Source organism: Pogona vitticeps, chromosome 5, assembly GCF_051106095.1.
Source record: "Pogona vitticeps strain Pit_001003342236 chromosome 5, PviZW2.1, whole genome shotgun sequence".
Classification (NCBI taxonomy): Eukaryota; Metazoa; Chordata; class Lepidosauria; order Squamata; family Agamidae; genus Pogona; species Pogona vitticeps.
Window position 1 is genome coordinate 170,992,294 of NC_135787.1, and position 26,796 is coordinate 171,019,089.

The 26,796-nt window shown below is 40.6% G+C and overlaps 1 protein-coding gene across 2 annotated transcripts; it reads right to left on the reverse strand.

Annotated features, from left to right (window-relative positions):
* Positions 1-1,662: 1,662 nt before the first annotated feature.
* Positions 1,663-26,778, reverse strand: WASHC3 (WASH complex subunit 3). 2 transcript variants are annotated; one of them, XM_020804411.3, is made up of 7 exons: positions 26,622-26,778; positions 21,328-21,426; positions 17,694-17,759; positions 17,252-17,374; positions 16,970-17,077; positions 6,231-6,295; positions 1,663-4,265 (listed from the first exon to the last, which is right to left on the reverse strand). In XM_020804411.3, exons 1-7 carry the CDS (start codon positions 26,670-26,672, stop codon positions 4,181-4,183), a joined length of 597 nt encoding a protein of 198 aa, XP_020660070.2. In that variant the 5' UTR covers positions 26,673-26,778; the 3' UTR covers positions 1,663-4,180. The 2 variants fall into 2 exon arrangements, with proteins under 2 accessions (XP_020660070.2, XP_020660069.2); XM_020804410.3 differs by having other exon boundaries at positions 16,970-17,080.
* Between the last annotated feature and the right edge of the window lie 18 nt (positions 26,779-26,796).

Genomic DNA, 26,796 nt, shown 5'->3' on the forward strand with positions numbered 1-26,796 from the left:
TGTTCTGAAGGTTGTTCTTCCTAAAGTTTCGCCAGTCTCTGTGACTGGAATCATTATGTCAGACTGCACAGGGAAGCCATTGAAATCCACAAGCACCAGCAAAACTTCAACAGAAAAGAGGAAAGTGTGAAGCTCAACAAAACTTGGCTCCCAGCTCTCAAAAATACAGCGTGCAAAAGGTCAACGAACTCTACCCAGCCACAAGGACAGGGGATCACTACACACAAAAGACCAGCTAATGACACCCATCAACCACAGGAACAGATAATCTCTTCTCCTTAGCACAACAATACACTCACAAAAATACACACTAATCACCCATCTTCAGGAAAAGACAAAGGCCTATCTCACAGCCATAAATACTGCACTCCCAAAGCCAACTACACCAGAGCACAGAGTGCTGTCCTCTGAAGATGCCGGCCACAGAGACTGGCGAAATGTTAGGAAGAACAACCTTCAGAACACGGCCAAAGAGCCCAAAAAACCCACAACAACCAATACTTATATGCTTTAAACTATGTAATTGAGTGAGTATATATGGTGTATGTATAACTGAGCAATGTTTTAAAGAAGAAATTTTAAATATTGGTAAGTTATCTCATACGTTGTTCATGAGGGTAACCTACTGTAGCTATTACCCCATGATACAAACTTTCCAAGGGGGGAGGTATGTGGCGGATAGCCCACATGTCACTCCTGTCAGTCATTTTAGAACTCTAGTGCAGGAGCCTATGACAGGACAAGAGGAGCGGAATCAAGAGAACTGGGTTAGACAGAATCAGATAGGGAGAAAACTGTGAAGTCTTTAAGACAAGAGATTGGAAACTTGGTGTGTTATAGAATATAAAAGAGAAAAGTAATAAGAAATACATAGACAGTCAGAATACATTGAGACCTTGAGTAAAGTGAATGAATACAAGCAAGCTGTCATGTAATAAAATCCACATTTATTGAATGAATAATAAAAGAACATCAATGATTTTACTTCTGTGATTTACCTACCAAACCATAAATAAATCTTGTTATATTTGGCAGCAATAGTCTGAGATTCATTATTGGTACAGTGAAGGTAATATCCTCTAGTGGCAGCGTAAGATGGTGAAAAGAACAAGTCATGTCCAAAGGTGAACCTGTGTGAGTGGGAAAACAAACAGGGGACACTGGGGGTGCGCGACAACAATCCTGCCCTTGTTATGAGTAAAATAAGGTAAAATAACCCACCAAAGTTCAGTAAGACTAGTGCTTGTGTTGTGTCCCTTGAGATTTCCAGAATACCTTTATTTAAAGTTACTTCCTGCATTGTTAGAAGAAAATATATTTACGAAGGGCCAAGACATGTCAATTATGCTACATGGGCATTCCCCAGATAATCATGACTGGTTCCTGATTGCTTTAATTCTCAGCTGGCTTGCTTTCCAGCTAATACCCTCCCCCCCCAGTTAGACGGCAGCACTTAAGGGCATTGATACATTCACTCCCTGCATCTATGGGGTGTCTGGACCTTGTGAAATTCACTGGACCTAAGGAGAAGCAGTATTACAACACATTCAGCAAGCAGTACTCTAATACAGATGCCTTAGGCATGAGGCTTTAGATGTGTTCTTCCCCAGAGGCCTTAAAAATAAACAAATTTCATCTACATGCAGGGGAAAGAATCACAAGTTTGATTTACAAAACATAATTTACTTATGCATGCATGCATTTCAAATATATAGGATCAAATTCTAAATGTTACAATATACAATATATGTGTTGTTAGGCAGCAAGGTAACAAGTATTAACAGTTTTGAATTATTTACGACTAAGGAACAGGCATAATTAATACTAGCTGCATTTTGCTGAAGATCAAATTAATAAAACATAGACACTGGTTAAATGTTTAGATTTGTTGTGCCAAACAAAGCGTTTTGACTTCTTCCAGAACAGGTCACATTTTTAGACTAGAACAAATGGTCTGTAATGTCCTGTTCCAACCAGAAAAAAACAGCATGAGATTCTGCTCTGCAGCTGCAGCCATAACTCTCCGGTCAAGAGGTGTATAAACTACTCACCTCTCATGGCTCAGTTTTAAACTGGATACTGATGAGCAGCAGCCACCTTGGCCTTTATTGTACACAGGGAGCAAATTCAAAATGGTGGGGCGAAACAATTTAGTGTCGTCTTGAAGACTACTGGGCTATGATTACAGGGAAAAGTCTGACTGACATGTTTGAGGGCTACTTTGCATATATATCTTATCACACGGGGACAAGAGGAAGGTGTGCCGAATGCAAGTCTTGCTCAAGAAAGCAAAGCAGTAGTAGGCTTTTCCAAGTGTTCCACTCCATTTGAGCTCCCACATAACAATGAGCGAGAATCTTCACCTATATGATTCACCAATAATGCTAAACACACATTGCTCAATCACCCCCACGTGCTTTTCCCCACTAACAAAAGTGGCATTAGTATCCAAGAATATACTTGGTGAGGGTGAAAGGCTTAGTGTTAGGTCCAAACTCATTTCCCAGCTTGTCACTTCCAAACAAGCCAGGCACTGTAAGTCAGTTTCAAACCCTGTCTTCGGAGTTGCCCTTGTTAGGGGAGTGACAAATTCAGAACCTCTGGTTCAAATATAATACTATACCTTTGCTACTCAGTGAATTGCTGGTTCCTGAGGCCACCTCTGATAGTGGAAGGAGCAAAGGGGAAACAATCACACAGCATACACCAGCAAAATCATTTGTGAACCACAAGCTAGGATTTGCTAGTACTCTGGTTTCTTTGTTTTGCAGTAGGGGACTTGAATGTGAACAAAGAGGACAGCAGCACACTTTAAAAAAGTCAAAATGTTTCATGTGAAGTAGACCACAGGCTGTTTAAAATCATTGGAGCAAATCAATGGGTAATATTGGACTCGGTCTTAGGAAATACATACTCAGAATAATAATCCATTCCTTAGTGCACTTAAATAACCTTTGTATTTTGATCCTGAAGGGGATAAGCCTTTTTGACCCTGAAGGCATATCTCTTCCTGCTCATCAAGATAAGTTCACTTTTTCTTTTCACCAAATCTCTCCATAAGGCAACTCACGCGTTTTGGAAAATGGTGGACATACATCTATATAAGTGACTACTACTTTCTGGACTCTGCCCTTCAAAACCAGATAATCTCCTTGTTAGCTGTTGGTTTTTACCACTCTTTGAATCAGAAGTAATGGAAATTTGCTATTGTACTAAAATCTTCTAAGAAAGAAAATTTCATTTACAACAGTACTTAGAGCTTTATTCTCCTCAATTTTAATTTATTGGGTTTTATTATTAACATGAATGAATGTTGTTCTAAACTTAAAAATAGTAACAATCCCACAACAGTAATGACAATTACACAGGGTTTTTGGCAATTCGGGTGACAATGATGCAAAAAGCAACCCTGTGCTGCTGGGCAAGCTACTGTAACAACTTGCATGAGGTTACAATAGGATTTTTAAGGAAAAAGGTTTTCTGCTAAAGCAGCAGCACCATCTTGTACTTTGCCTCCACAGAATAGATGCTCTTTTGCTTCAAAACACCACCAACCTCCATTCTATGCCCAATGCCTTTTTCCTCTGCTCCCGTCCGCCTCTGACACTCATGTGTTAGGCCACTGGGAGCAAGCGAACGTGCTTATCTTCTGGCCAGGTGGTGATATTCCAAATTCTCATTCAGGAGAATTCCGAATATCACCGAATGCAATTGGTGATAGTCCGAATTCTTCTGGTATTGCAGGAATGCAATCTAAGAAAACGAGACATCAGCATTAATTGAATTCTGAGCAAGCAATTACCAGGAAGGGGAAGAAATCCAAACCTACAGGCATAGTTTACAAAGCTAAGTATTGCCCACAGGTTTCGTAATGAATATAGATTTCTCTTTCCACTCCTCAAAATCACCCTGAGCTTCTGTGGAACAGCAAGCAGTTAAGAAGGCCACCACATCAGAAGTAAGAACATGTCATGACAGTCTCACTTCAGGAAGGACTGGGTCTGTTTAAAGCTCTGTGGAAGACAAAACGAAGATCCCAGTGCAACGGTTCTATTTCTTAAAGAATACTTCATGCGGCTCAAGCGTCAGAAAGTCCTTCAAATTATGCACTTGCAAAGAAGGTACAAAGAGGGCAGCTGAAGAAAAAGACCATACACATACACTGCTCTTCCCCTTGCCTTTAGTCACTAAAAGAGGATTCACTATCTGAACTTTCTTCGGCATTTGCCTCATCTCCCCATGCAGGCACCGCAGCATTTGGTGTCCTGAAAGGGAAAGGAGAGAAAGTACAATTCTAATGTTTAGAATGCCAGATTTTTTTTAAAAAAAAACCTTTAAGTGTCTACTCCAATTACTTCTAAGAATAGCTGTGCTAGCCTATGTTAAAAGGCACAAAAGGCAGGGGCTTTCTTAAAGTATGCCTAACACACCCATTGTAGGTACTGGGCTGATAAGGTGTAAAACAGGTAAGGTGTCCATGTGCACTGCAGGTATGTATGTATGTACGTGTGTACATGTGTGAGAGAGAAACAGCTGGACATGCAATGGAAGACACAGTGCTGTAGTAACAGAAGAAGATGGATTTCTCTAAGGAAGGAAGTGTTGCTTCTGAGTCAGAAATCATTCCTGTTAGATGTAAAGTCAAGAAGGTTTTCAAAATAATTCAGACCTTCACCTTGAAAGACCCTATAATATCATATATCTTCAAAGCCTGTATCTTCATTCTTCTTTCAGTCTTACAAAATTTGCCAAGTTGCAAAAAGAATTATATTTCTCTGAATCTTCCAAATCATCACCAAACACATTTTCCCAGTTTCTTCAATGTCTGAAATCCAGTTCTTTAGCACAGAATGTTGCACTAGTGTGGATTTGGTGAGTCAATTCTTTCACAAGTTCCATGGATTCAAATCGGCCTATTATTTAATTATTATTTAAAATATTTTCCCCACCGTTCTCCTAAAAAAGGACCCAAGGTGGCTTATATAATTCAAAAGACAATATTAATAGCCAAAAATAATAAATTATTCAAATATTAAACAATTAATAACATTATACTTAAAATGTTAGGTAAAAGCATTACAAAGAAAAAAAGATTTAGCGACAAAATATAAACCATCTTGTTTACTGAGTCCTAGACAGTCAGTCATTAAGGGAAAGCCTGCCTGAAGAGAAAGGTCTCCTGTCTGCTTAAAGAAGGACAGCAAAGAAGGGGCCAACCTAGCCTCCCGTGGGAGGGAGTTCCAGAGTCTGCTAGCAGAGACAGAGGAGGACTTCTCCCATGTTCCCACCAAGTGCACCTATGAGGGTGGCAGGACTGAGAGAAAGGCCTCTCCTGAGGATCTTAACACCTCAGCAGGCTCATAAAGGGCGATGCAGTCCCTGAGATAGCTTGGACCCAAGCTGTTTAGCACTTCGCAGGTTAAAAAGGAGCTTTACATTGTGTCCAGAAACAGACTGGCAGCCAGTAAAGCTGGTCTCTCGGTCTCTCTCTCTCTCTCTCTGTGCGTGTGTAATGTGATGCCTGCAACTAGCCCTAGTTCACAATCTGGCTTTAATGTTTTGGACCTGCCGAAGTTTCCAAACACTTTCTGAAGGCAAAGCTGCAGGCAAATTCTACAGTCGTGCCCCTGCTTAACGATTGCCCCGCATTACAACGAATCCGCTTTACGACGATCTTTCTGCGACTGCAATTGTGATCACAAAATGATGGTCAAAATGGGGGAATTTCGCTTAGCGACGATCAGTTCCCTGCTTCGGAAACCGATTTTCGCTTTACGACGATCAAAAACAGCTGTTCGGCGGGTTTCCAAAATGGCCGCCGGGTGCTTAAAATGGCTCCCCACTGTGCTTAGGGACGGATTCCTCTCTATACAGTCAGCGAAAATGGCCGCTGTATGGAGGATCTTCGCTGGACGGTGAGTTTTTACCCCAATGGAACACACTGAAAGGGTTTCCAATGTGTTTCAATGGGGTTTTTAATTTCACTTTACGATGTTTTCGCTTAACTGTGATTTTCCTGGAACGGATTATCGTCGTTAAGCGAGGAACTACTGTAGTTGCAACTTGCTTGAGCATATCAAGTCACAAGTAGAGTAGTTCCATTTTAATCAATTGAACTTATGGAGGAAGTTGACTCACCAAATCTCCACTGATTCAATGAGCCTACTTGATTTCATCCCACAAATTCCCCACACATATAATATTCAAGCAAACTAGAAACTGTCACTTACTCAAGAAGATCTGGATTCAATCCTTCAGAGATCATTTTGTTCCTTATTGCCATTACAGGAACACCCTGTGGAGAGAGATTTCTTTTAAGCTCAGAACAGTGCTGAATTGAAGAGTCCCATGGAAATCTACTGAACAAAGTAAATTGAGAAACATAGTTGATTGAGCAGAAGTAGGATGGCCATTTATACATTTTCTTATAGGCAAGGAAGGTAAATCTGTGGGTCTCCAGATGTTGGTGGATTGTGGCTCCCACTGTCCCTCACCACTAGCTAAGCTGGCTAGGGCTAATGGGAGATGCTGTCCAATAACATCTGGAGGGTGAAACATACACTTACTCTACAGGTAACAAGGGAGAGATAACTTGCTGAAAATCCAAGTTTCATTTTTTGAGTAATGTCAGTTTATTTAACAGTGTGTAACTTTATTATTTTCTTCAAGGTATATTTGACCGGCTAGAGTAGCCATGGTACACACCATCTTATGCACCATCCCTAGCACGTTCCATCTGAATTTCTACCTTTGTTGCTTCCCACTGGCAAGACAATCAGCAGTGCTTTCTAGATACTACCTGGATCTGGTGCCCAGTGTACATCAAATGCTATCATTGTAAAAAACAGTTGGAGCTTGACAGGATGGTCACAGTGCTAGAGCCAAAGGAAGGAAAAAGAAGCAGGTACAGCAATGGAAAAGTGGACAAAGTGCAAGTAGGTCAATGACGGACCAAAATCCAAATTCACATGTATGGCCTTTGCATTACCAGCTGTTACCCAACTCAGATGCAGATGATAGGATTGCCACATGGAGGAAAACATTCAGATCCTAGATCTTCTGAAGACCTGTAAGAATGTAGCAAGAGCTGTACTGGATCATATAATAGGCCTATCTAGTCCAGCACTGTGGTCTCCAAGTAGCAAACTGAAACAACAAGCCCATAAACAGGATATGGAACACCCTTCTGCTCATGATCCCTGGCAACTAGTACTGGAAGGAATCACAATATATGTTTCCACTGGATAGGGGTGGGAAATCTGTGCCACTCCAGAAATTGCTGACGAAATCCTATCAGCCTCTATTAGCATGGGCAATGGCTGGAGAGAGTGGGAGTGGCTGTCCAACTGAATATGGAGGGTCTCTAATTCCTCACTTATGCTCTTGGGCATTTTTATAGCAAATGACCAGAGTTTCCGCATCTCCAGTCTGCTTGTAGTATCCTGGACCAAGCCAAAGACTAAATTTCTGTGCAAAGGAACTATCTTATGAAGCAGGATTCCACTATCTGTTTTGGAAGCCAGCAGCACAGCAGCTGAGACACCAACTTGACAGCAGGCAAAATTTGCAAAAGATGAGGAAATGTGTTTAGTATCAAGAGACCAAATATACAAGAAGCAGAAGTAACAACATGCTGCAATGCCAGTCTGTTTTATAATGTTCAAACTTAGGCCACAATAAAAGGTTTAGATAAATTAGATAAACTACAGATGAAAGTCTATCAATGGCTATCAGTCAACATGGATTTGTGTCTCTTTATATCAATGGACGCAGAATGCAAGATGGAGGTGCAATTGTACACATGATCTGCTGATGGGTCTCCCATAGGCAACCGGCTAGCCAATGTATGAGCAGAGTGTTGAATTATATAGGCTCTGTATTCGCGATGGCTTTCACGGCCGGGATCTAATTGTTGTTGTGGGTTTTTCAGGCTCTTTGGCCGTGTTCTGAAGGTTGTTCTTCCTAACGTTTTGCCAGTCTCTGTGGCCGGCATCTTCAGAATGTCCTCTGAAGATGCCGGCCACAGAGACTGGCGAAACATTAGGAAGAACAACCTTCAGAACATGGCCAAAGAGCCCGAAATCCCCACAACAACTATATAGGCTCTGCTTATGATCTTATGAAACTTAACCACACTAGGATAATAGACTAGGAAAATATCCTTTTCAAAACAACTTTAACAGCTGTCATCAGGAGATGGTCCAGAGATGATAGTGCACCATTCATTTGTTCATATCCATCCATCCATCCATCCACCCACCCACCCACCCACCCACAATATTTTTACTCCACCTTTCTACTTCAAAAGGACCCAAGGTGGCTTACAGAATTGAAAGACAATATTTAAAATTAAGAACAGAGTATAAAGAGGCAGCTTGCATCATTAAAAGGCAAGATTAAAGCTAATTATAAAAAGTAAATACTAAAAAGGAACAAACAAATGCCACTCTGAGAAATGGAAAAGCTCAAAATGGAAAACACTAGCACAAAAAATCCAGTCAAAGCAGTAATGCATGACAATCCATCTAAAAACCACACACTGGTAGCTAGTTACTGGGGGAAGGCTTGCCTGAAGAGAAAGCTCCTTGCCTGCCTGCAGAAGGACAGCAAAGATGGGGCTCATCTGTGGGACCAAGTTCCAAAGTCTGGGAGCAGCAACAGAGAAGCCTCTCCCCAGACACATCTGTGAAGGTGGTGGTACTGAGAGAAAGGTCTCTCCTGATGATTCTTAACATCTGAGCTGGCTCATAATGGGAGATACAGTCTTTGAGATAGCTTGGACCCAGGTCATTTAGGGCTTTATAGGTTAGAACCAGCACTTTGAACTGTGCCGAGAAACTGATTGGCAGCCAGTGGAGTTGCTGTAGCCAAGAGGTTATGTGATCCCTGTAACCAGTTCCAGTCAGCAATCTCGCTGCTGCATTTTGGATCCACTGAAGTTTCCTGACACTTTCCATCAGCAACCCCACCTAGAGAGCATTACAGTAATCCAGCCAGGACGTAACTAAGCCATGTGTCACACTGGTCTGATCAGATCTCTCAAGAGATGGACGTAGTTTACACACTAGTTTATATTGTGCAAATGCACTCCTGGTCACTGCTGAGACCTGGGCATCCAGGCTCAGGGATGAATCAGGACCATCCTCAAGCTGCACATTTGTTTTTTTTAAATTTGTTTTTAATATGGAGTGTACCCTATCCAGTACAGGCTGCATTCTTATTTCTTGAGCTGCCTTTTGACTGACCAGAAGCACCTCTGTTTTGTCTGGATAACTACATATTTAGGTCATTAATATATATGTTAGCCTTGCAACTTTGCATATCCACTGTGTCTGAAGTCAAGAACACCCTCAGGTGTTCTGGCTCCCCATTCTTTCCTGCTGGAACAGACACAATCAGTTAAATTTCTACTTAAACCTGTGTCAACTTTTCTCAGCTTTGAGAATCTTGCATTGAATAGTTGGTGCATATGAAACTTCAACAGGCTGCTCTTTGTATCCCCACCATACTACCAGTTTATCGATAAGAAAAGATGGCTCAATCTAGAAGACCTTTCCAAATACTAATAACACATGGTCCATGTTTTAACATGGACTTTTCACAAGGAAAGGCTCTCCTGCAGGAGAAGAAAACACTCTTTTATCCCAAGCTTGCCTCCTGTCTGGTGATCATTCTCCTCAAAACTCAAACAGCCCCCCTTCACATTTTCCTGCAGGACATCGGAGAGCAATCTGAAGTCCACATTCTTAGCTTAGGGTGGTTCCAAGAGAATCCATTCCTGTGTTCCTGCTGCTGGGGCTCAGAAGAGAACTTGTTGCTTTGCCATCATTGATGCAAAAGGTCAAAGGGAAAAAAATAATAAGGTCCAACTTCTGATTTCCAAAGTCTACTGGAGGTCTGAAAAGGACGTGAGAGGCCTCAACATCTAACTGAACAGTAGTGAACGGTTGGTTTTGGCGCAGAACACATGCCCGTTGGCCAAGGTAAGTAAAAGGCTTTTTAAAAAACGGGAGCAGGAGCCATGGCTGGGGTTTCAGAGAACCGTGTCTGTATTAGCACCACGGAGGAAAGAGGAGAGTGTGGTTAAGGCTGGCAGGGCAACAGCCACGCTAATTCGGTGATTAATATTTTCCTGTATTCGGGGCTTTTCTTTCAAATATGAAACTAACTATCTCCAATAAAAACAATTAAACTCAGCAGTTTAATAACGGGAATCTAAGGAGCTGCCATTGCTGGGCTTTTTACGACTGGGCGTCACCATCTGCCATATGGAAAATGTAACCCAAAGTATGGAAGTTCAGAGTGGGAGAATTGAGCCTGCAGGATTGAAGCTGCATTATTTCCAAGCGGGATTGATTCTAACTTGATAAATATTTTCTTCCCATTTCAGAGCTTTTGAATTTTTTTTAAAAAAACAAACAAACAAACCCAAAACTTCTCATTCAGGCTTCAATCTCAGAATGTGCCGTGGGAAATACTAAGTTAAGAAACAGAAGAGATAAAACCCACACCTACATATCTATGCTTTGATGCAGTTGAGTTTTGACTTGCCAAAAACCTTACATATGATGCTGAAATGATTTATAATCAAATAAAAACACTTAGGAGGTGCATCACATAACTAATGCATGAAGAATTTAAGATAATATCCTGGGGGCCCATAAATGGTTAGCTTAGGCGTGTATGAAACAGGTGGAGAAATTGTCCCAAAACATATGATAATTTACATCCAGACCCACCTTTAACTGGAGAATCACAGTGTTCACTCTCAATTTAAAAGAGAAAGCTTATCTGCCTTCAGGGTCAGAACTGGCTTAGTTACTGCTACAGATGGCTCTCCATTTTATACTCTCTTCAGACACTGAGGTTTGCAGTGAACAAATGAACTCGTCCCACCCGCTGAAGCAATTTGCTTCCCATGGACTTTTTGCTATTGTTAATATTGCTTCAGACTTTACAACAGGTCCATCTAATTCCTTGGCGATCAGGTCAGAAAAGATTCCTCTCTTTAGTGGCCAATCTCCATATAGCAAGACTGAAAATATGCTCAACAAGGGGGATAAGTCCACCTTCAGCTTGATATGAAGATCCTTCAAATTGCAGTACACAGCTGAGTGGGAAATTGCTGGCCCTCCAGAGGGGTTGGGACATAAATTCCTGGAAAGTCAGCCTGCATGGTCAATGGCAAGGGACTTAACTAATCACCGAATGCATCTGCAACTGAGCGACTTAACTAATTACCCAATGCACAGATGTCATGACCCTACAGTTCAATCTGGTATGAAGAAATAAACATTTCAAGTTACTTAAGTCTGTCTTCTCAAACTTATGGACAGTGCTGTCTGTACACTGTACCTCAGTGTAATTACAGTGAAGTGGCAAGCTCATCATGAGCAAGACAGTCATGAGAGCTAGAGCTTCAACTTCTGAGAAAGAATCAGTTCAAATATTTACTTAATTAAAAGTAACATGCACTGAAAGTTTTCTCCTTGTTTCTGCAGTTTTGAAAGGAAGAACTTTTTTTAAAAAAACTAGAGACAACCCTCAAAATGTAGGTTTCTCTGGTAAGAGTAATCTCTCTATTTCTATTTCTGAAATTACTAGAGAGATGAGAGGTAGAGTTCAAAACTAAAGCATATTTTCAGTATGCAGAAGGATCCAGATTCATACGTAAGGATTTACAGGTAAAAAAAAGGCTATGTAGGAATGACAGCAAAGACCTCTATCAATCAGAATAGGTAGAAGTAGGAAAAGATAGTTTTTTCATGCACAGATGCATGCACACCAAGCACAAAAGGACTGGCCATTTGCGAACAAAGATACAAAAGAATCCACCCAGTGCTTTCACATTTTAAAAGTCTATGCCACAACACAGTATTGCACTTTTAAGCCAGTCTTATAAATTATCACCAAGTCACGAAAACAACAAAAGAACTGCTTTCTTACTACAACCAGAAATAACTTTGTCCTTTGTTTACTGGATGAGGCTCAATATTTGCTATCTACTACTCTCACAGGAAACATATGGCTGCACTTGTCTTCCAGCATTTGGGAGTGGGACATATGTGAGAGCATAAACCGCAACAGAACAATGAATTGCTAATACTGTAGTTAAAAGGCTCTGTCAAATTAAGAGAAATGTTTGTGAAAACATGCAAAGAGTACCTTTCCACTACACAATCACTGTAAGAACAGAGTTCAGATGCTCCCTCCACAAATTCAGCTACCCTAAATTAGGTATAAACTGCCATTAAAGCAGCTGTTCTCAGTTTTTGCCATTCTAGATGCTTCTGACATCAACTTCGAGAATCCCTTTACTATTGGGGTATTCTGAATATGGCTTCTGGAAACTGGAAATCCAAAACATCTAGAAGGCCAAAGATCAAGAACTTCTGCATTAAAGCAACTTGTGGTGACCTGATGCCTTCCAGATGTATTGGATGTCAGCTCCTATAATCCCACAACCAGCTATGGGATTATGGGAGCTGTAGTCTAATAGTTCTGGAAGGCACCATTACAGCGAACTGTCAACCAAGCATTCTCTTTTCAGTCATCACATCAGTTTTTCCAAATCCAGCAATAATTACCTAGCCATACAATGCCAGTACGCTATTCCAGATTCACAGGAAAATTGTGTGGGCCAGCAAAAAAGGACCTGATGGAATATCCTAACACCCCAACTTAACATGAGTGCTTTGTACTGGCGCCTGACTCAACAGCAACTCCTGGGCACAAGCAACCCAATTAAGCCGTTAGTTCCATTTTAATTTAAGGAAGGTTGGACATCATGGCCCAAAGGGAAAACATGCCAACAGCTGGTTAAAAATAAAGACCAACTTCCATGGTGTGAAGGCAGAAAAGCACCTCTCAGGAAAATGTGTGAAGACTTCTTTCCATTTTCTTCTCCAGCAAAAGGAAAATACGGGTGTGTAAGGCCTCTCCCTTGTCCCACCAAACAACTCTGGGGAATAAGAAACATGGATGGCTTTGGCCTCTTGTACCTAATCATTCTTTCCAGCTTTCCTGACTCCAGAGAGGCTGAGAATGTCTTTGCTTTGTGCTCCCAAGAAAGGCATAAATGGCATATTCTCACTTTTTCATGCAATTTGTTTTAGAACAGCAAAGCAATGGCTACTATATCACTATCTAGAGTTGCACTCTGGCCTAGTAAACACAGATGAACCTCTTCAGGAAAAAAAAAGACACAGCCACCTGCACTTCCTGCTCAGGGCTATGTGAATGCCACAATTCTGTTGGAGCAATCATCTCACTAACCACGTAGATAGCTTCGACTGCTTCATTATTCTCTTTGGTTGCTTTCTTGAAGAAATCTTGTTGCCTCACTAGACATGTTTTAAGATTGGCAACCTGGTTGGCTCTCTCATCTCCCTGGTATTTTGCATACTCCTCAGCGTGTCTAGTTGTGTAATGATGTTTCAAATTGTATTCCTTGTGGACCACAATTTTCTCTGTGCGAATAAGACACGTTGGGGTGCCCTTGTGCTCAACAAAGAAATATTGCATTTTCCACTTTTCCTGAAATTGTCTGTGCTCATCACCAACCTTTCTCTTCACTGCAGGCTTTGAAAAAGACATGCTTGGGGCTGTGTAATATATATAATTCTACTTGGTGTCACTGTCGCATTGAAGTTTCAATCAAGCGTTTAGCCAATGCATGGCAAACATTTCAACGCATGGAGAATGTCATTTTCGCTTCTTCTTCTTGTAACTGCAGCATGGTGGTTGGCGGATAAAAGCCCAGTAGCAGTCTCCTTTGTTTTTACGCTCGATGTTCATGTCTTTCATGATGACATGACACCATGGCATTTGTAGATGGTAGAAAGTACTGGGTTAGTGAGCGCAAAAAAGGCAACTGCTCACAGACTGTTATCCGCCGTGCTGTTGTTACAGGAAAAAGAAGCGGAAACAACACCATGCTATTGTTGATGTCATTTGTTTTGATGACTTTAACATCTTATAGAAATATATGTAATGTTCATTGTGTGAGGTAATGCAAATAGCGCAATGCAAATAAAAAACAATGACCCACAAATAACGGTGCAACCCTATAATTATTCTGGGTTACCGGGGAGGCTGCATTGAGTTCCTTACTTTTCTTTTATCTTGCCGCGTACACAACCGATTAATTTTATCAGAGAGGGAGACCTCATATTAACTTTCTACGTGCCATTGACGTACGTACGTGTGTGTGTGTGTGTGTGTACACATTTATATATATACATATAATGTCCCTCTAGGCAGCAACTTAAAAAAACTTTTTTGAAGTGTTGTGAACGGAGCGTGCTGGGACGAATGTGCGCACGTGCCTAATAGAAATGAGGCAGCCGGCCAGGCATGGAAGAAAATACTTCATGGCAATGCTGCTGTAACTTTCACTCATTGAGAATTGTATCTCTGCTTGCATCAAGCCCGGCCGATGTCCCGCCCGCGAGAGCCATATACCCCACCGTGATTGGTAGCTTCGTTCAACTCCACACACAACACTGTAAAGTGCCATACATATCAAACTCGTGGGTGGCACTAACATCAAACTTTCACATTAAGGCGGGGGCCACAAACGATCATCCCGTGGGCCGCAAGTTTGAGACCCCTGATATACTTGAAAGTCTTCTGGAACTTCCTCTCACAGGAAGTTCAGACTGGCCCCATCTTGGCTGTCCTTCTACAAGCAGACAAAGATCTTTCTCTTCAGGCAAGCTTTCCCTCGATGACTGGCTGCCTGAACATGATCTTTTTAGATGGATTGTTATGCATCACTGCTTTGACTGTTTCTATTATTGCTTTTGTTTGCCATTTCTCGGAGTGGTAGCTGTCTGATCCTTTTAAATATGTGATTACTTATCGTTTCTAGCTTAACGATATAAGCTGCTTTAGGTCCTTTTTAAGGAGAAAGGTGTAGTAAAAATATTTTAAACAAACAAAATAAAATAATGTGCAATGTCTGCTGAGGTCAAACTGGATGAGTGAGTAAGAATTTTAGTGACCACATCATACCTATCTTTCAAGGAGAACAAAGGTGCCCAATCTTTTAGCTCTGAAGCTCACTTCCACAGATACTGGAAGAGCAAGGTTGTAAATGCATGCACCCATCCAGATATATGCATACAGGGACACACATTCTCTGATCTAATTTTTATCAATACAAACTTTTTTAAACAATCATAGACAACACAACTCATTACAAATGCCTTTAAATGGCCCTTATCTTGGATCATTAGTAAGAGATAACAGATTTCTCTACTTAGCAAAAAAACAAATCAGAACAAACAAATAAAACCTCCTCTCCCAAGCCAGCTGATCAGCTGTATGCCACACAGCCCACAACCAAGGGACACATTTGACATGCAGCTTGTACTCTTGAATTAGAATATTCAAAATCGATTAAGCAGAATAAGACAAGTTATACAATAATATTAAGTTGAGATCATTTAGACAGGTTGTGGAATTTAGTGGTTCTTGACATTCTGTACTCGTTGCCACCAGGAAGTCAGAGGATGCTAGCGAGACTGTTCTTGGCTCTTTTCAAGCCAGCCTGCTTTGGAGGAGCTCATAGAATCACAGAATAATTGAGCTGGAAAGGACTCATAAGACCATACAGTCCAGCCCCCTGCTCAAGACAGGAATCTAAATCAAAGCAGATCTAACAGATGGTTGTCCAATTTTCTCTTGAATGCCTCTAGCACTGGAGCGCTCACCACCTCCTGAGGCAATTGGTTCCATTGTCACACTGCTCTAACAGTTGAGAAGGTTTTTCTGCTATTCTGTTGAAAACTGGCTTCCTGTAGCTTGAGCCCATTATTATATATCCTGCACACTAGGCTGATTGAGAACAGATCCTGCCTCTCCTCTGCACAACTACCTTCCAAGTATTTGAAAAGTGCTATTGTATCTCCCCTCACTCTTCTTTTCTCAAGGCTAAAAATGTCCAGTTGTTTCAGTCTTTCCTCATAAGTCTTGGTTTCCAGTCCCTCAATCATCCTTGTTGCCCTGCTCTGAACTCATCTGCAATCATGCGCTCATGGTGAAAGCTCACTACAAGTGGAGCAATACAAGCCATGCAACTGGTCTGGGAGGGTATCTGTGGCTAGCACAACACGTACAGGAAACAAATCAAAGCAAGAAAGAGAGAACAGATCTCCAAACAGGTCATCATGAAAGGCTATCACAAGTAGAGCAATAGAAGCAACACAATTACTTTGGTCACATACTGTGTTTCCCCGAAAATAAGACAGGGTCTTATATTAATTTTTGCTCCAAAATGCAGTAGGGCTTATTTTCAGAGGATGTTTTATTTGTTTTCATGTACAACAATCTACATTTATTCAAATACAGTCATGTCATCTTCTGGTTGCTGCACAATGGTGGAGGGTGGGGTTTCACTTAACTAGGGCTTATTTTTGGGGTAGGGCTTATATTATGAGCATCCTGAAAAAATCATACTAGGGCTTATTTTCAGGTTAAGTTTTATTTTCAAGAAAACAGGCTTTTACTTCTGGCCACAATTCATTGAATATAAAAACCACTATAGATATCTCACAACACATTAAATAAGGGTGCTCTGAGATGGGCAACTTAAACTGTCCTTACATGGTAACATGCAAATTCTGTTTATGAAGGAGAAAAAAATCAACATTTATGATATGAAAAAACAACTGTGCTTTAGAACAGTTAATCTCAGACATGAACTGTGGCTAGATAGGTTGAGAAATATGTTTCTAAACCCCTTGAGAACTGTAACCACAACCCTGTCAAATTCACAACATATGGGGAGTGAAACTGCCTAGGAAGTGCAATAGACGTGTGTCACTTCAAAACAGGAACGTTGTCCAAATGTTTGGGGATTAGTGAACAGGAAGCTGAAGAAGATAGTCAAGATTACTTTGGAAGATGGTTCCCTGAAAACACACTCAGATATGGCAATTGAAAACGACTAAGAAGCACGGCTTACCACTTGGACCATTTTTAGATATCTGGCATAGCGTGGATCCTTTCCTACAGTTGTGACATTTTTTGCAGCTTCTTCTGTCCTCTGCTGTGCCACTTCAGGCACACTGCCCTGCTGGACACAGAATACAATGCGGGTCAATCTTTATGCAATACGTGGAGAACAAGTTCTAAAGGAGGGACATAACCAAGGGAAAACCTACTTGGGAAACATCAGTTCCTTCAGACTACATATATTATACTTATTGCTATATCATCCTCTCCACCCATGCATCTATATTTATACCTTTAAATGAGGAGATACAGTTGTTGATTGTGGATCTATCGAGGCTTGTGGGACTGGGCCATTTGTGATGCCGGTGCTGGATACTTCAGATTTGACGTCTTCTAAGCCAGGGATGGAGGATAACTAAAAATGGAGTGTGTCAAGAACAGAACATCTTTAGCTGATCACCCAGCAGTTGGTACATATTCCCTTTAAGCACTGTCTGAGAATTGCAAGTTACATCAATGAAACACTTGTCACTCAGGCCTTCCTTGCTTTCTTTTTGCCCTACCGTAGCTATCCACTTCCTGTCTTCCTTTACATTCCAGTTGTCTAAAAATACATTCATTTCTGCCTGCAGCCAAAAGTGGTTTTGATTAAAACTGTAAATTATTGCACAGGCAATACCTTCAAATATGCTGAACACTACCAATAAGAAGGAGAAAAAAAATTATAAACAAACCTTTGCGTCCAGAATGTTGAGTGTTGTTTCAATTTGCTGAATACGGAGGGAAAGGGCGGACAATTTCTGGGAAAGAAAGGAGTGAAATATTACCCGACACTTTACTCACTGCCAGTCCTACCCTAACACTCTCTTGATAGTTGCTCCATGGCTTTGTTGGTTTTATGTGTCATCAGGGTGGATTTGATTTAAATCACAATTTACATTTTAAAAACTGAATTTTTGATTATTTAAATCAAAACATCAATCTTTTAATTTGAAATCGTAATTTAAATTGTGATTTAAATTAATTTGATTTTTTAAAAAAACCATTGCTTTTTATCCACCCTGTGTGTCATCAAGTTGCTTCCAAGTTAGAGTGACTCTAGAAAGGCTTTTGAAGTATGTAGCATGTTTGAAAAGAGGTTTATCTTTGCCATTCTGCCACCACAATGAGTCTCCATGGGTGAGAAGAGGATTCGAAACCAGGTTTCCTAAGTCTTAGCACAACATGTTATCTACTAACCACACATATTTCTACTGCCTAAGGTCTTTGGAGAACAATGTGCAGAACTTAAGCCTTGTTAGACTTGGCTTGGAATATTTTATGAACAGTTAGAGATTATCACATAAGGCTCTGATATTAATCGCTGAACAGAGTGGTACTCATATCACAAAGATATCTTGCACAGATGCTAGTTCAAAAAACATTTGAGCACACATTTGCTCCTACTTGCCTATGCTTTTAACTTGGGACCTTTTTTTGGGGGGGGGGACTTTTTCTGTCTTCTGTTACTTACAAGCATTTCTTTTAAACCTAGCCAAAATTTAAGGATATGTTGCAATTTGATTCAGGGAGACTGACTGGAAGTGGATTGGAATAAAATAAAATAAAATAAAAGTAATAAAATAAAAATAAATAAGTAGGTGCTAAGAAGGCAATTGATCTCATGCACTGAAGCATGAGTTATCTTCACACTGACAAATACAAAACTAAACAACTACAATACAGACAGGTTTTTTCTTATCTCCTTAGATAAAATGTAAAATGCTTTTTTTAAAAAAAGCTGCCAGTTTTGTTAGAAGGAAAGGCTGTTTTTTGTTGGCCATTACTGCCACATAGAGCACTATGACCAATTAATATAGTGTAAAAACAACATTCATCATACAAGACTCAGGACAAGCATGTTCTTTATGTTACTTATTAAGCTACCAACAAAATCTTGCAGGGCTCACCTATAAACACTGCTCAGGTTTAGAAGCAAGCACAGCAAGTCAAGTAAGAGTTCTTTTAAAATGCAAGCTTATTTGCAGAAAGTTAAACCCATAGGAACCAATATGGCAGCTTAACTAATTGTTGCCATATGCAACCAGCTTCGGCTAGCCTGTTGCCTGGCAGGTCTAAAGCATTCTCACTGTCTCCTGGCAGAGGAGAACATTTTTGCCAGGCATGTCGAGCCAAAACCTTTTACACCCTGAGAAACATGCCATCCAGCTAACATAATGGTAGGAGGAGGGGACAGATGTTGACAGACGGGTGTCGTTGTTTTTTAAAGACTTTTTGGTTTCCATCTCTTTCTTTATAGATGGTTCTTTGTCCACAGAATGGATGACATTAAAAAGAGAGAGAGAAAAGACCACACACAAACTTTTAGGATTGTCAATAATCTGTGCTTAAAAAACAGCATTTTAATTCTTATTCAAAATTAGTTTATTTCAGGCCATTTATATATGGAAAATCTTTTTTTTGTTTGTTTATTTTTGACCTACATGAAGGAAGGTGGCCCAAGGACTGAACATTTTAAACACACTGTTGCAGCTGTCAGTCCTAGGAGCCTTTCCAGTGGAGGGAGATAAAATTGCAGTCAAGATCATTGTACCAACCCTAGTATTACCCCCTTTCCCTACCTATCCCACTCTTTTGTGCGGTGTTCTTTCAGACTGGATGTTTGAAGATAAGGATTATGTTTTTAAAATTGATTATATATAAGCCACTTTGAGAGTCTTTTTGGCTGATGAGTATCATAAAAATGTTATAAACAAAATAAAGATATAATAAAATAAGCTACCAGCTAACAAAGGTATATACTACTTCCCCTCACTTAGCTAGGCTTAAAAAAACATGGGAGTGGGATGTGGGTGGTGGACAAACCTACAAGAGCTTTCGTGCCTAGTAGCTGGAACCTGCAGCCACAGAGGGTCAGGAGACATGGGCCTTCCCAAACCAGATTTGATACAATTAAAAAGTGACATTTAATAACTTAAGAGAGGGATATAGCTTCTGGCTACTAAATCCCAATGTTTGTGGGTTCAATATTTGCTTCTTAGGTTTGAGATTCTGGCACTAAGACGCCTTCAGCTCAGAACTGGGAACCACTAAACCCCATTAAATTTTAGACAGGAAACTGGAAGGAAAAGTCACACTTAAGCCACTAGAGGGTGAGACCACTATGTATTCCAACAACAAGAAATAAGTACCGTATTTTTCTGTGTATAAGATGCCCCCATGTATAAGATACCCCCCACACTTTTCTAACCCAAAATTAAGAAATCTAAGTGGAGCTTAGCAAGTGTAGGGGAAAAGGGATCAAAGCACTGGAGGATCGCTTTGATCCCTGCTTTCTCCCTTTGTGCTAAGCCCCGCGCAGCTTTGCAAAATGAGGGGGAAAGAGATCAAAGCTATCCTGCAACTGCATGATCGTTTTGATCCCTTTCCCCCTTATACAGCCATAGGATTGCTTTGAGCCTTTCCCTCTCCTTTTGCTAAGCCCTATGGGACTTAGTAAGTAGAAAGGAAAGCAAGGATCAAAGGCATCTTGCAGTGCTTTGATCCCTGCTTTCCTTTTGCTAAGGCTTAGCAAGTGGAGGGAAAAACAGGGATCAAAGCCCTGCAGGATCACTTTGATCCCTGCTTTCCCCTCCACTTGTTTTTTCTCTCCTCAGTTTACTTCCGTGTATAAGACAACCCTCAATTTTTAGTCTAAAGATTTTAGACAAAAGTATAGTTTTATACATGGAAAAATACAGTATTTATAGTTTTTCTTTTAATATTTTAATTTTTTTCAGACTGTGGATAAGTTAAACCATCAATACTGATCTTATAGATATGGGGGTCCGCCTGTACTGGTAGATTTCAAGTTAAATGACAATGAATAGGCAAAAGGTTTTGACTCCCAAAAGGTTAACAACAGCAACAAATAAGAGTACCCTTCATCAGACACACTTTGTTGTTGTTGTTTAGTCGTTGAGTCATGTCCAACTCTTCATGACCCCATGGACCAGAGCACGCCAGGCCCTCCTGTCTTCCACTGCTTCCCAGAGTTTGGTCAAAATCAAACACACTAGACTGATCTAATTAAAAAAGCTTAGAGGGGAAAACTCTAAAATCAACGTAAAAAGTGAAACTAGGTATTTTCCAGTCCCACTGCATTATTTAACTACACCCACCTAGATACCAACTGCTTCCCCTTACGTAAACATTCATTTATCTGAAGAGTATCTTTCAAAGGGATGATTAGGAGATTCTTTCCTGAATTTCCATCTAGTCATGAAATGCAATGCAAATGGACAGCAAGCTCTAGAAATTCAGTCCGCAGCACACATGCACAGAGAATGGGGGTTGGATGTGTGTGCAACGTAGGCCATGTATCCATACCTCTTCACAAACAGTAGAAAATCGGTTAAGGAACTGAACTGTGTGGATCACAAACTGGTTTAGAAATGCCACTGTTCGCTTCTGCTGGATTGCTGGAACCTGCATTGTACAAACACACACAAAAACATAATAGCATCATGATGGATTCAGTATAACCTTCAGATCTTTCTCCCTCTTCATAGTCTGAATTTATATACTTCTCCTGGTTTTGCTTCAGATACATGGAATTTTGCCTCATTATTTACAAACTATTGTTTCAAGTCATGCAAATGTAATCCTCTCTTCTCCCATATTAGCAGCTGCTGCCAATTTTCTTAGCATGCAAAAAGTGAGCAAACCATGTTCTTTTCTATCCAATACAAATTTGAGATGCCATGGGCTCCACAAAGATGAAACGGACATATAAGCCTGAATAAAATCACTCTAGCTGGTCCTATCAGTTTGATTTAGAGTTCAGTTTTTAGGCTCTTGGTGCAAGATTATAAAACTATTTCTACAACTGTGTTTAGTACACTTCCAGAATCCATCCTATGCCCTTTCCAGAATGCGAAACTTACAATCTGTCTCCACTGCCACAACTACAAACCCTAAGTTCAAGTGAGTTCAGCAAGAGATGGGAGTTCTCAAAGGTTAACCCTACAGCCTTAACTGTTAATTCTGCTTGAATCAATGGTACAGTAGTGCCTCGACTTATGACCATCCCGACTTACGACCAATTCGAGTTACGACCAGCTCCGGCCTCAAAATTTTGCTTCTACTTGTGACCAGAGCTTTGAGTTATGATCGGGGAAAAAGGTGGGGAATTTAAATTACTAACCGTTGGCCAGCAAAGAGGCTGCTTCTTTGTAGCTCTTTCGCCCCAACCGTTAAGAGTGTGTGCATCGGAGAAGGCTTTGGACTGCCTGGTGCTGCTTTCTGCTTCTGAGTACATACAGGGTTTTGCAGGTTGGGTTTGGGCTGGGGGGGTTATGTTTCTGTGCTGTGATTTTTTTTGTGTTTTGGTTTTTTTTCTAGTTTGTGTATGTATTTGTGTGTGCACACATGCGTGCGTTTTTTCAGCCCTAGCGCATTCTGATGGGGCTTAGTCTGTTTGTGTTGTGTGTGTGTCTCTGTGTTTTTTCAGCCCCAGAGCTTTCCAATTGGGTTTGCTCTGTTTGTGTTTTTCTGTTTTTTTTTTCAGCCCCAGCACATTCTGATGGGGCTTGCTGTGTTGTTATTCTTTTTGGTGATTTTTTTTCCAGCCCCAGAGTGTTCAGCTGGGGCTTGCATTTTTTTGGTGGTGGTCTTTTTCCCAGCCCTGATGCGTTCCAATGGGGCTTGCATTGTTTTTTGTTTTCTTTTGTTTTTGGTCATTTTTGTTTTTGCCCCCCATGCGTTCCTATGGGGCTTGCAATGGGGTTTCTTTTGGTAATTTTTTTCATCTGGAACACATTAATTGCGTTCCAATGCATTCCTATAGGAAATGCTTTGACTTACGACAATTTCAAGTTATGACCATCTTCAGGAACGGATTAAGTTCGTAAGTCGAGGCACCACTGTACTTATATTAAATGTTAACTTGTTCCCATTCATTCAATGTGGGCTATTCTTGCTGATCACACATGTAAAAATAACCCCATTTATACTAATTCACTTAACCCTTCTGTTGTACTGATACTTTTTTTCTGCTGTCACATGGTATATACATCACTGGGAATGTTTACATTGTTTTTATTGTTTCATTTCTTTCTATTTGAACTGTTGTAGTGGGCTACACTGCTCTTTAATTTTGTATCAATTGATTTTCTCTACTGTTTGTTGGGACAATCAGGCTCACCCTTGTCAATTTGTTTAAATTACCAAAGGTGATATATTGATGAAATGATAAGAGCATTCCTTCCTCCTCCCCGTTTCCCTTCCCTCCTTTGCTCACTCATCCCCTTTTCCTTACCTTTCCCTCTTAGTTCTAGCCTGTGATTTTTCTTTTTCCTTTTGTACAATGTCGGGAGGAGAAAGAGGGTTTTAAAAGACTTGCAAAGTATTGTAAAGAGCAGGGTTTAAACATTGCAGTGCTCCTTTCTTTAAAATTAAAAGCAGGAAATCTCAAGCTGTCCTTCACCCACAAGGAGGGTGGGAGGTGGTCTTCTTCTGAGCAATGTATTCATGTTGATTTGTTACAGCAGCAGCAGCAATTTATCAATTTATCGCTATCCCTTTTAGATTTTTTTTAAAGGGTACAAGCACAGTGGCCATGAAGTGGCCATAGTTTGTGGAAAGCCAAGCTCTTCACAAAGGAAATAAATAGACAGGAACATTTACACACAATGAAACAATAAGGAATGGAGTTATACATCATCAGTACAATTTAAAACAATCTGCCCAGTGAGGGAGAAATAAACCAATTGCTTGGGCAAATAAATCAATGTTGGTCATGCATCACGTGAACAGAAGATTATGAAATGATCTACATAATGGCCAAATGAGTATAACTGGAGGTTGTGATTGAGCCCTTAGATGGCATCAACAAGTATAGCTTTAAATCATTAATTTAAGTGACAGCTTTCTTAACACACTCATGGGCCAAATCTTATGGGAAATGCTGTGCCTCCTGACACTGTCTCTGTTCTGGGAAAACAGTTTTCTCCTAGTAACAAAGACACTATGACCATGTGTATTTGTTGCTGTGGATTGTGAGATGAGAGGACTGTTGAGGAATTGTATGAACAGAACGCTACACTAGATATATGTTTGATCCCATCCAGTGTGGCTTTTTCAGGTTAATTATGTGAAGTAATAAATCCCAACTTAGGTTTATGGGGTGTTTTTTAAAAAATAAAATTAAAAATTAACTAAAAAAAAACATGTTGACAGTACCACCACAAATCCAAGGCAGCAAATGAGTGTGAATCCTGGTTTTATCTATCAGTCATTTCAAGTCTTCAACACTTAACACTAACAAGAACATAATCATTCCCCTCCACACCAGCAGCAAAGCCCATGCCACATATTCTCCTGTTTCAGGATTTTTTTTGAAGAAACTGATCACCCATAACTGCTACAGAAAAGCAAGAGATCAGTTGTGATCATGTCTTATCCTGCTCCCTATCAACTGGTTTGTACATTTTATAACAAATCTTTGAAGTATTTCTGCAATAAGTCAGAGAAACCTTAATTTGCTGCTTCAAGAGGCCCTTATGTCAAAGCAACTTCCCTCTCTCCTACATGTTGCATCTTCATTCTTAGGAATCAAGCTTAATCCCTTTGATAGAACAGACTGATGTTGAAAAGTACTGTCCCAGGGAATCGTGTATATACAGTACTGTCAAGATGCAACAAAACACAACATCAGAAATACTAAAAAGGCATTTTCTTATGATCTGTAACACTAATTTTCTCCTCATCGACTTAATCTACATCATTTCCTTTTCACCCCCACCATTCAACTGCTTCTGTCATTAGCTGAACTCATTGCACTCGCTTCTCTCCAGCATTGGACACATTTTAATATCTCTTTACAGTAGTCCTTTTGTAGTTTTTTTTTTTGTCTTTGAAGACACTCACGAGTTCTCAATTTGTTTGCCAAGGAACTCTTGTGTGGCTGCTGCATTGTATGGCCTAGTTTAGATGTTTTGGACATCAGCTCCCAGAAGTCCCAGCCAGCATAGTCAATGATCAAGACTTCTGGGAGTTGAAGTTTGAAAGATAGGTGTGACCAAAGAATAAAAACAAAGTTGTAAAGGAAGACTAGTGATTATGACCAGCAGTCTTCCAGAGAAAAGAGGACCTGAAGAAGCCTTTCTGGGATTCTAAGGAATCCCAGGAATTATTGCACTTTTACCCTCTAATGCCAAACAGCATATATTCTTTCTCTCCCCCACCTCCATTATAATCACAACTGCCATGTCGGAAGTTTTATGCAGCAAGATAGTGACCACCTTCAAGATCAACCAGTAATCTTCAGATGTGTATGTGTTAAACCTGAGTTTCCTTCATTAATATTTCACCATATCAGAGGAAGTATTCCAAAAAAACACTTCAAAAATCCCTTATTGGGATTACTTACATTGTAGCTCATTCAATCCTAACATAAACATTCACTGAGAATTCAGTACATGCTGTTCCTGCAACCTTCCACAAGCTAATAACTTGTGTACCTTTCCAAATCAGCATGGACAGATTATTCTTGTAAATTCTCCCATGTGAATTGGAATGGCTCCTGGTATTCCAGGATAGTTACCAAAGCCTTTCCTAGCCTGTTCCAGAACAAAATCAAAGCAAATCTATGTACAAGTGAACTTGATCTTGGGGGGGGGGGGGGAAACACGTGTTTTAGGGACAGTGCAGAAACTTATGATTAAACCAGGGCCTTATGAAATAAAGGAAACTGTGTTATTAATATTAGTAGCTATAATATTCCCAGTTACATAACTGACTGAGGAAGGGGAAGCAATCTTACAAATGGGTCCTTTTCCCCCTCCACCTTGGGCCAGACACTATGTCTCAACCTAATGTAGCTAACAACTTTTTTGCAAGGAGGAAGACAAGAGAGAAAGGCGCTGTGTGTTGCCCTGAACTTGAGATCCTTGAGAGAAAGCCATGAATATAACAAACAACTAAAATGAAAATTAACTAACTCACTCAGAGGCAAGTAAAGGTGAAGGAAGTCTAAACAGCAATCTGACCCACATCCACTCAGAAGTAGAGATTTAAAATTTCTCCAAAAAGTCCACACACATTTTTCCCACTTTTTTTTTTTTTTTGGAAAAATAGAAATTTCACATCTCTACATAAGCCCTGTTAAAATCAGCCAGGCTTACTCATAGGTAATTATGTTTATGATTGCCTTTTAAAACTATTTAGAATTCAGATGGACACCATGACCACAAAAATAAAAATAAATTCCCAGCTGGTTACCCTTCGGCCTCCAGTCTTCCCCTAGTTAATTCTTTTTTTCCCCTCGCTAGCAAACTGCATGACCTGGATGTACAGAAGCCTTCTGCCACTAAATGATACCACAGGCTGAGCTTCTCCTGTTCGATTTCTGCCTGCCAAAGATACAAGGGACCTGCTGGAACAAACTGACTGTCCTGAGCCACTCCACAAGAGTTCAGATGCTTCAGATCGCCCATAAGGAGGAGGGAATAAGCAATGAGCGCTGAGGTGTGTGTCTCTTTCTCTTGAGAAGTGACGAGGAGCAAGTGGCTTCAGGGGCCGTTCCCTCATCGACTTGCTTGCCCAGGGAAGGACGGAGACCGGCCATTTCAGCGTCAGCCTAAGAAAAACGGAAGGCCCAGGACTCTAAAGCCTCCCTATACCTTGGTCAGGTCGATGCCCGAGCCTACGAGCGGCAACCCGTCTTCGTCCATCCCCAGCGGCCCCTCACGGGCTCCAAGAGACCAGAAGGAGCCTCGCGACCAAAACACATCCCGAGACGCGTCTGTCGTGACCTTTCCTCCCGGAAGCGATTTCTGGTGCCCCCCCTCTCTTTCC